Raw genomic sequence first — 12,216 nt, forward strand, 5'->3', positions numbered from 1 at the left:
TACAAATACAAAGCATGATTGTGTTAGTTTATGACCTCTGTATGTATGCTCACTACTGTGACGTGAGCCCAGCCCTCGAGCTCTTACTTGGCTTTTTCATTCAGGGCTGACTCTTAACACTTGAACCATGCCCCAGTTCTAGCTTTGCTGGTTTGATTAGAGGTAAGAGTTGGAAGAATTTGTTTGCCCTGGCTGGTTCTGAACTTCTGTCCTCATATCTCACCCTCCTGAATAGCTAGAATTATAGCTGCGGGCCATTGGTCCCCAGTTCCATGAGCCATTTTATGCCATTTAATTCGTGTGTGTGTGTGTGTGTGTGTGTGTGTGTGTGTGTGTGTGTGTGTGTGTGTGTGTGTGTGTGTGTGTGTGTGTGTGTGTGTGTGTGTGTGTGTGTGTGTGTGTGTGTGTGTGTGTGTGTGTGTGTGTGTGGCTTGAACTCAGGGTGTGTGTGTGTGTGTGTGTGTGTGTGTGAGTGATGGGGCTTGAACTCAGGGTCTGGGTGCTGTCCCTAAGCTCTTTTGCTCAAGGCTAGCGCTCTATCACTTTGAGGCACAGCACCACTTCCAGCTTTCTGGTGGTTAATTGGAGATAAATGTCTCACTGATTTTCCTGCCCAGGCTGGCTTTGAACCATGATCCTCAGATCTCAGCCTTTTGAGTAGCTAGGATTATAGGTTTAAGCCCCCAGTGCCTGGCTTTATTTAGTTTTTTATCTTGATGTGTACATAGAATTTTCAGCATATCTGTTCAGCTCTCTATTCTTTGAAATGTAGACTGTTTACTTTTGTATCAGTAATATTAAAATGAGCATCATTATAAATAAAAATTTGAGCATATCCCTATTCTTTCCTTATAATAGAATTTCTATTCAGATCTTTAAGCTCTTACAAAGTCACTTGGCAGAAAAAATTGTATAAGTTTATATTCCTATTAGTCATGTCTGAGGATGATATCTGCTGTTCTGGCACTGCATGAAAAGACAAAAACTTGGTAAAAAAAGTGTTTTAATGTGCATTTTAGGCTTTCTGTGAAGAACTGGAGTCGATGATACAAGAACAATTTAAGAAGGGGAAGAACCCCACAGGTCTATTGGCGTTACAGCAGATTGCAGACTTCATGACCACCAGTGTACCGAATGTCTACCCAGCAGCCCCACAGGGAGGGATGGCTGCCTTAAACATGAGTAAGGAGCTCTTCATTCTGCCCTTCCAGCTCTACCAACTGAGCCAGTCTGTCAGTCCTTGATGTTTGTATATGCTCTGTCAAATTCTAGGTAGCATTCTGAAGCTTTTCATGGAACTAGATGAGCATCTAACTATGTAATACATAATATTTACTATTTAGTCATAGTAAAAGGCTGTAAATTTGAAAAGTCTTGACTATCGATGGCCCTTAGTGTAAATTAATGGTACAAAAGGGTTTTATTATGACAGTTATATAGTGCATATAATGTACTTTAATCAAATACAACCCACCAGTACTTTCATTTTTGGTGGTACTGGGGTTGTTAAACATAGACTTGAGCCATGACTCTAGCCCCTGCATATTGTTCTTTCCTAACCTTATTTCTTTTCCCTCTCATATTGAAATGCTTGTTAGCAGGTTTTGTTTTGCTGTTTTCTTAGACTTGCATACTGTATTTTTACTGTATTGACTTCACCCCTTCTCCCCCTACCTATTTCCACTGGTTACCCCATCACTTCTTTATAGTCATGTCTTACTATCATGTCTATGTTTAGTCTTCATATGAGTGAAGACTTGTGATTTCATCTTCAGATAATCTTCAGTTTCATCCATTTTCCTGCAAATGATATCTTTTCATTCTTAATTTCTTTTTTCTTCTCCCTTTCTTTCTTTCTTTCTTTCTTTCTTTCTTTCTTTCTTTCTTTCTTTCTTTCTTTCTTTCTTTTCTTTTCTTTTCTTGTCTGTCTGTCTGTCTGTCTGTCTGTCTGTCTGTCTGTCTGTCTGTCTGTCTTTGGTTGGTTGTAGGGCTTGAACTCAGGGCCTGGGAGCTGTCCCTGAGCGCTTTAGTTCAAGGCTAGTGCTCTACCACTTTGATCTCAGCCTCCTGAGTAGCTAGGATTACAGGCATGAGCCACTGGCTCACTGTGTTTTGAAGAATCACATTTAATTGCTAGATGAGATTTCCTTCCTGGAATCTAATGGCCACTAGTTTAGGTATTCATATTCACATAGTTTTTTTTTTTTTTTTTTTTGGTCATGGGGTTTAAACTCTGGGCCTGGGCAGTGTCCCTGAGCTCTTCAGTTCAAGGTGAATGCTTTACCACTGGAGCCACAGCACCACTTCTGGTTTTCTGGTGGTTAATTGGAGATAAGAGTCTGGCAGACCTTCCTGCCCGGGCTGGCTTTGAACTGTGATCCACAGATCTCAGCCTCCTGAGTAGCTAGGATGATAGGCATGAGCCATCAGTGCCCAGCTGATATTACTAGTTTTTTAATATTTGAAATACATATAGACATACAAGATTATTCGCTAACTTTTTTCTTTTTTCTCTTTCTTTTTCCCTATTCTGGGGTTTTAACTCTGAGCTTGAGCCATACCTCCAACCATTTTTGTTCTGGTTATTTTGAAATACAGTCTTATTGCCTGGGCTGGTGTGGACTGTGGCCTCCTATTTGTGCTTTATGCCATAGCTGAGATGCTGAGATGCATGCTAACCATGCACAGATACTTGCTGAAATGGGGTCTGACAAGCCTCTTGCTTGCTGAGTCCTTGAATCATGATGTTTCTGGTTTTCTTTTTTTTTTTTTTCTTTTTTCTTTTTTGCTGGCCTGGGGCTTGAATTTGGCCTGGGCACTGTCCCTGAGCTTTTGTGCTCAAGGCTAGCACTCTACTACTTGAGTCACAGCTCCACTTCTGGTTTTTTTGGTGTGGTTAATGGAAATAAGAGTCTCATGGACTTTTCTGTCCAGGCTAGCTTCAAATTGTGATCTGCATATCTTAGCTTGCTGAGTAGCTAGGATTAGAGGTGTGACCCACCGGCGTGCAGCTCATTAAGTAAGTACTTTTTAATCTATGTTCATGAGAAGCATTGGTCTGTTTTTGGCTTTTTTTGTGTCTTATAATGACTTTGTGTGGTTTTGGTAGCAAGGTAATGCTGACCTCACACAGTAGTGAGTATCTTGAAGAGTTTGTATAGAACTAGTGTTATTTTTTCCTTAAATGTTTGAATTCACAGTACCATTTGGACCTAGAGTTTTCTTTATGGAAACTACAAATTCAGGGTAATAGAAATAGGGCTGTTCAGGGTATCTGTTTCTTCTGTAGTGAGCTTTGGTAGGTTGTATCTTTCAAAGACTGCATTTCATCTCAGTTCAAGACTTTGCTGCCACCGTTTCCCTATCATCCCTCTGCTGATGTCTTAGTGCTTCATGGCATATTGTGGTTCCCTTTCCACATCTTGACAGTGGTTTTTTTCTGTCTACCCTCTTTCCCAGGCAAATACAGCTAGAGATTTAATTTGAAATCTATTTTAAATCTTGTATACCTTCTCAAAGTTTTTTTTAAATGTAATCAAGAATCTTTAATTAGGGGCTGGGAAGTTGGCTCAGTGCTAGAGTGCTTGCCTTGCATGCCTGAGGCCCTGGGTTCGATTCCTCAGCACCACATAAGCAAAAAGAAAAAAAAGAAATGAAGGATATAATTAAAGATTTTTTTTGGGGGGGTCCGGTCTGGGCCGGGGCACTGTCCCTCAGCTCTTCAGCTCAAGGCTAGTGCTCTACCACTTGAGCCACAGTGCCACTTCTGGCTTTTTCCTTTTTGCTTATGTGGTGCTGAGGAATTGAACCCAGGGCCTCAGGCATGCAAGGCAAGCGCTCTACCACTGAGCCATCTTCCCAGACCTTTGCTACTTATTTCTAAGTTATACATGAATACTGAAGAGCAGCATTGAGACTTTATGGTCTACTATAGAATCATTATTTGATCTGCATTGGACGAGGAGTGTTAGTATTTGCATTTTGTTTTGATTTCAGGTCTTGGTATGGTGACTCCTGTTAATGACCTCAGAGGGTCTGACTCCATCGCATACGACAAAGGAGAAAAATTACTGCGGTGCAAGCTGGCAGCATTTTATAGACTGGCCGATCTCTTCGGGTGGTCTCAGCTTATCTATAATCACATCACAGTGAGTAGTAACTGAGGGATGAGCGACTGTAACTTATCTAGGACCAGCTCCTTTGTTCTGAAGAAGGGATGTGGGCCTAGTGTGAGTGAGTCTTAGAAAGCCTTCTTAGATGCCTTGCTACAGAAAATAAGAATGGAGGAGTTGGCAAGTACTAGCTTATCAGAACAGTAACGTGCGTGCGTGAGTGTGAGTGTGAATGTGTGTGTGTGTGTGTGTTTTGGCCGTAATGGAGTTTGAATTAAGAGCTTGGGGCTTATAAGCACCTGAACCCTGCCTTCAGCCCTTTTTTGCTTAGTCAATTTTTTTTTGGTTGGGGCCTTATAATTTTGTCCAGGGCCACCCTTGGATTGAAATCCTCCTACTTAAGAGTTTCACATAACTGGACTCACGTCAGCTTATGTGCTGAGGTAGAGGTCTTGCTACTGTTTTGCTAAGGCTTGCCTCAAATTTGGATCCTTCTGATCTCTGCCTCCCAGGCTGCTGGGATTAGAGGTGAGCACCACTACACTCCACAATTTATAAAAATATTTTTGAGGTATTGAGGATTGGGTCCACACTAGTTAAGTATCACTTGAGCTATCCCCGAAGCTCTTTTGTTTTTGAGACAAGGTCTTACTACTACTTTGCTTGTACTGGCCTCAACTCATAATCCTTGTGCCTTCATATGTAAACTAGTTCTTTAAAACTTCTTTCTTAGCTGGGTGCTAGTGGTTCACACCTGTAATCTGAGCTACTCAGGAAGCTGACATCTGAGGATTGGGGTTCAAAGCCAGGCAGAAAAGTCCTTATGAGACTCTTTTTTTTTTTTTTTTTTTGGGTCCGGTCATGAGGCCTGAACTCTGGGCCTGGGCGCTGTCCCTCAGCTCTTCAGCTCAAGGCTAGTGCTCTACCACTTGAGCCACAGCGCCACTTCCGGCTTTTTTCTCTTTCCTTATGTGGTGCTAGGGAATCGAACCCAGGGCCTCAGGCATGCAAGGCAAGTGCTCTACCACTGAGCCACCTTCCCAGCCCCCCTTATGAGACTCTTATCTCCAATTAACCACTCAGAAACCAGAAGTGATGCTGTGGCTCATAGTGGTAGAGCACTAGCCTTGAGCACAAAGAGGCTCAGGGACAGTACCGAGGCCCCAAGTTCAAGCCCTAACCTGACAAAAGATTAAAAACAAAACAAAACAAAACTTACTTTTTGCATGCTAATCTAACCAGTGGGTGTACGCTGAGTTACAGGCAGTTTTGGTTTATTTGTTTTCTCTCAGTTGTGGGGCTTGAACTCAGGGCCTGGGTGCTGTCCCTGAGCCTCAAGCCTAGCACTCTATCACTTGTGCCACAGCACCATCTCTGGATATTGAGTGGTTAATTGGAGATAAGGGTCTCATGGGGAGTTTTGTGGCCTTGAACCACAACCCTCAGATCTCAGTCTCCGGTGTAGCTAGGATTACAGGTGTTAGCCACCAGCTCCCAACTTGGCAGGTTTTTTTTGTTTTTTGTTTTGCCAGTCCTGGGGCTTGAACTCAGGGCCTGGGCACTGTCCCTGAGCTTTTCTTGCTCAAAGCTAACACTCTACCACTTGAGCCACAGCTCCACTTCAGCTTTTTTTCTTTATGTGGTACTGAGGAATCAAACCCAGGGCTTCATGCATGCTAGGTAAGCACTCTACCACTAAGCCACATTCTCAGCCCCCAGTTTGGCAGTTCTAAGAGTAGAAATCTTTCCTTCTGGACTGACCAAAGTCTTCTGCAGATTAAACCATTTTTTGTGTAATATCAGGACCTCTCTTTTCTTGGATTCATTCCTGTAGCAAACATTATTGGGTATCTGCTTTCTCTGTACCAGGCATCTAATGGGTCTGTTAGTGCGAAGCTCGGGTCCTGGCTTGTAGATGGTCCCTCCCACATCCCAACCCGTAGGGTGTTATTTGCTCTCCTTGGTCTACCTTATTTTCATGGCCCATCCTTCCATTCCAACTTTAGCCAATCCTGTGCTGCCCCTCCCTGTGTTTGAGCAACAGATCCTTCTGCAGAAAGCCTCACAACAAAACCTGTGGACTTTCTGCAAAGATTTACAACCCCAGGGGTTGTAGACTTACAACCTCAGCCCCGCACAGCAGCTACAGGGCAGGCTTCTCTTGCAAGGGTGTTGATAGACTGCACTGCTGTCCTTGAAACATCTGTAGATGCAGTGTGCATGCTTTATAATCCTGGCTACTCAGGAGGCTGAGCCAGGAGGCAGGGGACTGCAACTTCAAGGCCAATCTGAGTAATTGTAGCAAGATACCATCTCAAAGTAACGTGTGTGCCTGTGTGTGCCTGCATGTGCATGTGTGTGTGCTGGTCCTGGGGCTTGAATTTAGGGCCTGGGTGCTCTGTCTGAGCTCTTTTGCTCAAGACTAGCACTCTACTACTTGAGCCACAGCTCCACTGCTGGCTTTTTTGGTGCTTAATTGGAGATAAGATTCTCACAAACTTTCATGCCAAAGCTGGTTTCGAACCTCAGTCCTCAGGTCTTAGCCTCCTAAGTAGTTAGGATTATAGTTGTGAGCCACTGGCACCCAGCCCAAAGTAACTTAAAAAAATTTTTTTAATGGCTTGGGAGTATAACTCAGTGATAAAATAGTCTTTGCTTAGCATGCATGAGACCCTGGGTTTAATCACCAGTATTAGGCACAAAACAAAACAAAAAACCTCTTGGTTTTCTCTGAGAATGACTTCATCGTGGTACAGAAAATATGGGCGCTGTTACTGATATTCATAGTCATGCTGTGTCTCGCTGCCTGTTACAGTGCCCTGCTTGTGACCACAGCTGTCTTCTTTGCTTGCAACTCCATTGCCTTCTGTCTTTTTAGATTTTTTTTTTGTTGGTTGTGGGCCTAAACTCCAGGCCTGGGCGCTGTCCCTCAGGTCTTCAGCTCAAGGCTAGAGCTCTACCACTTGACCCATAGCACCACTTCCAGCTTTTTCTGCTTATGTGGTGCTAAGGAATCGAACTCAGGGCCTCATGTGTGCAAGGCAAGCACTCTACCACTGAGCCACCTTCCCACCCCTCTTTTTAGATTCTTAAGGTATTAGCTTGTCTTCCTCCTTCCTTCCCTTCCTTCATAATAGCTTTTTTTCCTTTGTAAAGTTGCTCCAATTACTTGTGTTGTGTTTTGTTTTGTTTTGTTATTTCATGTCTCTAATTGATATTTTATGTCTAAAGAAAATTTATAATCCTGCCAATACTCCTGTCTCTCCTGAGGCAAGCAGTGCTAGAAACTGCTTGTGTTGCTTGAACCCTCTCTGTGCTCACACATGTTTTTCCAAAAGGTGTTAGTCTAGGTCCCACCTGAGTCTGCTGCTGCGGTGACTTTCCCAAATGCATGCTGAGCATGAGGTGCACTCAAGGTGGTGCGGAGTGTGCACCTCTTGTTATTGTCTGGCTACCCAGTGGCCTTCATCCTTCCGAGGGCAATGCAGGACCAAGAACGTGCTGGAAACAGCCTTCTAGCCAGCCAGTAGGGTGAACACCTTACCTGAGCTGAAATCACTGCACTCAGATTGTCAACAGGAACTCATTCGGCCATTTTGGTACTTGGTTAGTGGGTCCAGGTAACCTGGCTTAGGTGCTGGCTCTGTTCTTGGTGCCAGCTGGGAGGTTGCTGGTCTCTCTGTGTCTCCTACCTGGTAGAACACTCTAGAGATTTGATAGTGAACGGTTACCTAAAAATTAGTTCCATGAGGATGTTATGGCTAAAAAGGAAATGTAACCCATGGTTTTAATTGTAGCTTCCTTCATATTCTTGGTGAATTTGAAAATGCTGTTTACCACCAGCCCTGTATGGATTTTACTTGAATAACTTTGACTCATTTAAACCTCATCCCCGTTCCTGTCCCTCCCCCCCCCCCCCCCCCCCGCAATCATTTAGGAATTGGCAGAATTGGAATGTTCGTTAAGTGTTTACTTTTCTCTGAGTGTTCTAGTTGGATCTTAATACTGACTAAAAAAAAATACCCTGACTTGTGAAATAGTAACCCTTCTATACATCACCTTTATAATAACTAAAAAGAAAAAGAAAAAAAACCCAAGATACTCAAAATGATTCTTAGATCTTATGAACTAGAACTAGAGAATCTTTGAGGAAAAATAACTTTTAGAAGTATTTCAAAGCCGAGTTCCAGTGGCTTATGCCTATAGTCCTAGCTACTCAGAAGGTTGAGATCTGGTTCAAAGCTAGCCCAGGAAGAAAAGTCTCTGTGAGACTCTTATCTCCAGTTAACCACTCAAAAAACCAGAAGTATTGCTGTGGCTCAAGTGGTAGGGTGCTAGACTTGAGCACAGAGAGGCTCAGGGACAGCGCCCAGACCCAGAGTTCAAGCTTACAACCGACAAGGGAGGGGGAGAAGGAAAGAGGGAGAGAGATTTTTTGGCTTTTTTTCCACTTTTGGTTTATTATTTATGACTTTATGGATACTGAAGAGATAGGATGTGTAGTGATAGTGTTGTCAGTGCACAAGGTCATGCTGCCTTTCTTTGAAAGAGGGTCAGAGGGATTTCCTTCTAAGAGGATTTAGAAGTGCTATCAGTATGTTGGCAGATGAGAGAGGGGTCTGAGGTCAGTCTTTGTTTTAGCATTGCATCTGATTTAGAGAAGCCTTTGGGAGAGGAGGTGCAGCCAGGGCAGCCCCGAGCATCCTTCCCTCCAGTGTCTGGCTGGTAGCTTGGCTTTTCTGTCCTGGTAGTGATGGATGGTCTCAGGATTTGGCTCCTTCAGAACCTAGCAGGTGCTTGTACAGACACAGCTCCACCCTACACTCCAAGGGAGGCTAAATGAAGGTCTTGACTGGGCCTCCCAGTGGCCACACTCTACATAGGGAATGTGTTGGTGATCTCTGCAGAATTGGGCTGCAAGTGGCTGGAGGGTCTCCCCTCCACACGGTGGGTGCAGTGGACAGGCGGGCGGAGGGTCTCCATGCAGTGGGTGCAGTGGACAGGCGGGCGGAGAGTCTCCTTGCAGCGGGTGCAGTGGACAGGCGGGTGGAGGGTCTCCACACAGAGGGTGCAGTGGACAGGCGGGTGGAGGGTCTCCACGCGGCGGGTGCAGTGGACAGGCGGGCGGAGGGTCTCCACGTAGAGGGTGCAGTGGACAGGCGGGCGGAGGGTCTCCATGCAGTGGGTGCAGTGGATAGGCGGGCGGAGAGTCTCCTTGCAGTGGGTGCAGTGGACAGGCGGGTGGAGGGTCTCCACACAGAGGGTGCAGTGGACAGGCGGGCGGAGGGTCTCCACGCGGCGGGTGCAGTGGACAGGCGGGTGGAGGGTCTCCACGCGGCGGGTGCAGTGGACAGGCGGGCGGAGGGTCTCCACACAGCGGGTGCAGTGGACAGGCGGGCAGAGGGTCTCCATGCAGTGGGTGCAGTGGACAGGCGGGTGGAGGGTCTCCATGCAGTGGGTGCAGTGGACAGGCGGGTGGAGGGTCTCCACGTGGCAGGTGCAGTGGACAGGCGGGTGGAGGGTCTCCACGTAGAGGGTGCAGTGGACAGGCGGGCAGAGGGTCTCCATGCAGTGGGTGCAGTGGACAGGCGGGCGGAGGGTCTCCACACAGTGGGTGCAGTGGACAGGCGGGCGGAGGGTTTCCACGCGGCGGGTGCAGTGGACAGGCGGGCGGAGGGTCTCCACACAGCGGGTGCAGTGGACAGGCGGGTGGAGGGTCTCCATGCAGCGGGTGCAGTGGACAGGCGGGCAGAGGGTCTCCACGCGGCGGGTGCAGTGGACAGGCGGGCGGAGGGTCTCCATGCAGTGGGTGCAGTGGACAGGCGGGCGGAGGGTCTCCACACAGCGGGTGCAGTGGACAGGCGGGCGGAGGGTCTCCACGCGGCGGGTGCAGTGGACAGGCGGGCGGAGGGTCTCCACGTAGAGGGTGCAGTGGACAGGTGGGTGGAGGGTCTCCACGTAGAGGGTGCAGTGGACAGGCGGGCGGAGGGTCTCCACGCAGCGGGTGTAGTGGACAGGCGGGCGGAGGGTCTCCATGCGGCGGGTGCAGTGGACAGGCGGGCGGAGGGTCTCCATGCGGCGGGTGCAGTGGACACGTAGGCATAGACAGGAGAACAGGACTGGTCCATTGGCATAGGTCCTGCCAAGGTAAACTTTTCTGAAATGTTATTTTCTTCTGTCCATGTTACTTCCCTGAGGAGTGACATCATTTGACCTCAGAGGTCAGTAATGTTGACCTGTTGGTTCTCTGTAAAGTCAGTTTGCACTAATATGACTAATAGCCAATGTACTTAATAGTTAATTTGCTTATACACTATAAGAACGTATCGTCCCAGTGTCTCTTAGCTTAGTGACAGGCTCTGTGTTCAAGTACCTCCTTGTGGGGTTCACCCAGGAATTAGTAGCCTGAATGAGACCCAGGTAACTCCAGTTGGACCTTTGGGCTAACTCAAGTCATTTTCCCCACAGGCCAGAGTGAACACAGAGCAGGAACACTTCCTCATTGTGCCTTTTGGGCTTCTCTACAGCGAAGTGGCGGCTTCCAGCTTGGTGAGAACGCCTTCTCCTTGGCAGCCATCTGCATGGATCGCATGACATCCAAGACACGGGCGCACAGCCAGCTGTGTCGAGATTCAAGAAATGGGAGCACAGGGGCTGGGAAGGTGGCTCAGTGGTAGAGCGCTTGCCTTGCATGCATGAGGCCCTGGGTTCGATTCCTCAGCACCACATAAGCAAAAAGAAAAAAGCCGGAAGTGGCGCTGTGGCTCAAGTGGTAGAGCGTTAGCCTTGAGCTGAAGAGCTGAGGGACAGCGCCCAGGCCCAGAGTTCAGGCCCCACGACCGGACCCAAAAATAAAAAAAGAAAGAAAGAAATGGGAGCATAAAGTCAAACAGAGGACATTGTGATTATTTAGAGAAGAACCTCTGAAAGAAGTTACAAACACTTTGACCTTGGCTTTTAGTTTCCATCTAGGGTAACTGTGAGCCCTTCTAATTTTTGTTTATGTTCAGGTTAAGATCAATCTTCAAGGAGATGTTGTGGATCGTGGAAGCACTAACCTGGGAGTCAACCAGGCTGGCTTCACCTTGCATTCTGCAATCTATGCAGCACGCCCAGACGTGAGGTGCATCGTGCACATTCACACACCGGCCGGGGCTGCGGTGAGTGTGCGGCCTCAGCTTCCTGTGTCAGAACTGCATTTGGAGAGTTTCACTCTTCCTTCACTTTCCCTCCCTCCCTCCCTCCCTCCCTCCCTCCCTCCCTTCCTGCTTGAATTCCAGGCTTTGGGCACTATCCCTGAGCTTATTTTTTTTTTTCCTCGAGTCTAGCACTCTACCACTTTAAGCCACAGTTCCACTTCTGGTTTTCTGGTGGTTAATTGGCGATAAGAGTCTCATGGACTTTCCTGGCCAGGCTGGCTTTGAACCGTGACCCTCAGATCTGTTTCCTGAGTAGGATTACAGGCATGACCCACCAGCACTTGGCACTGACTTTCTTTCTTTCTTTTTTTTTTTTTTTTTCAGGTAAGGGGTAGGTTTATTCATCGTTCTGGCTGGCACCAGGCCATGTTGGCCCTCCACGTGGCTGGGAAAGGCCTGGGAAAGAGAGAGGGCTGAGAAAGAGAAGAGAGCTAGAAAAAGAGAAGAGAAGGAAAGAGCTGAGAAAGAGCTAGAAAAGAGCAGAGAGCGGCACTGACTTTCTTAAAATAACTTTTTTTTTGGCCAGTCCTGGGCTTGAACTCAGGGCCTGGGCGCTGTCCCTGAGCTTCTTGTTGCTCAAGGCTAGCACTCTCCCATTTGAGCCACAGCACCACTTCTAGATTTTTCTATTTATGTGGTTCTGAGGAACTGAACCTAGGGCTTCATGTGCTAGCATCATATGCTAGGCAGACACTTTGTCTTCCCAGCCCTTTTTTTCTTAAGGAAATCACTTGTTACCTAATTTCTGTAAAAGCTACAGTACATCTGACCATGTCCATTATACTTAACAATCAGAGAATCATAAAGGGTTGCGGAATGACAGCAGCAAACAGGGACTGAGACAACAGGATCAGGACAGGTGTTGGGTAGATGATGCTGGACACACAGGGAAGGGTCTAGACGAT

The 12,216-nt window shown here is 46.9% G+C and overlaps 1 protein-coding gene across 23 annotated transcripts in view; it reads left to right on the forward strand.

Moving 5' to 3' along the window:
• Add1 (adducin 1) overlaps positions 1 to 12,216 on the forward strand; it is a 61,957-nt gene that overhangs the window by 27,265 nt on the left and 22,476 nt on the right. For all 23 annotated transcript variants that reach the window (XM_070021716.1, XM_070021723.1, XM_070021725.1 and 20 more), the window contains exons 3-6: positions 1,020 to 1,182; positions 3,997 to 4,148; positions 10,581 to 10,661; positions 11,123 to 11,272. In XM_070021716.1, coding sequence (XP_069877817.1) covers positions 1,020 to 1,182; positions 3,997 to 4,148; positions 10,581 to 10,661; positions 11,123 to 11,272 — 546 coding nt within the window. The remainder of the gene's footprint in view (positions 1 to 1,019; positions 1,183 to 3,996; positions 4,149 to 10,580; positions 10,662 to 11,122; positions 11,273 to 12,216) is intronic.

Source organism: Dipodomys merriami, unplaced genomic scaffold, assembly GCF_024711535.1.
Source record: "Dipodomys merriami isolate MVZ:Mamm:240054 unplaced genomic scaffold, mDipMer1.0.p SCAF_143, whole genome shotgun sequence".
Lineage (NCBI taxonomy): Eukaryota > Metazoa > Chordata > Mammalia > Rodentia > Heteromyidae > Dipodomys > Dipodomys merriami.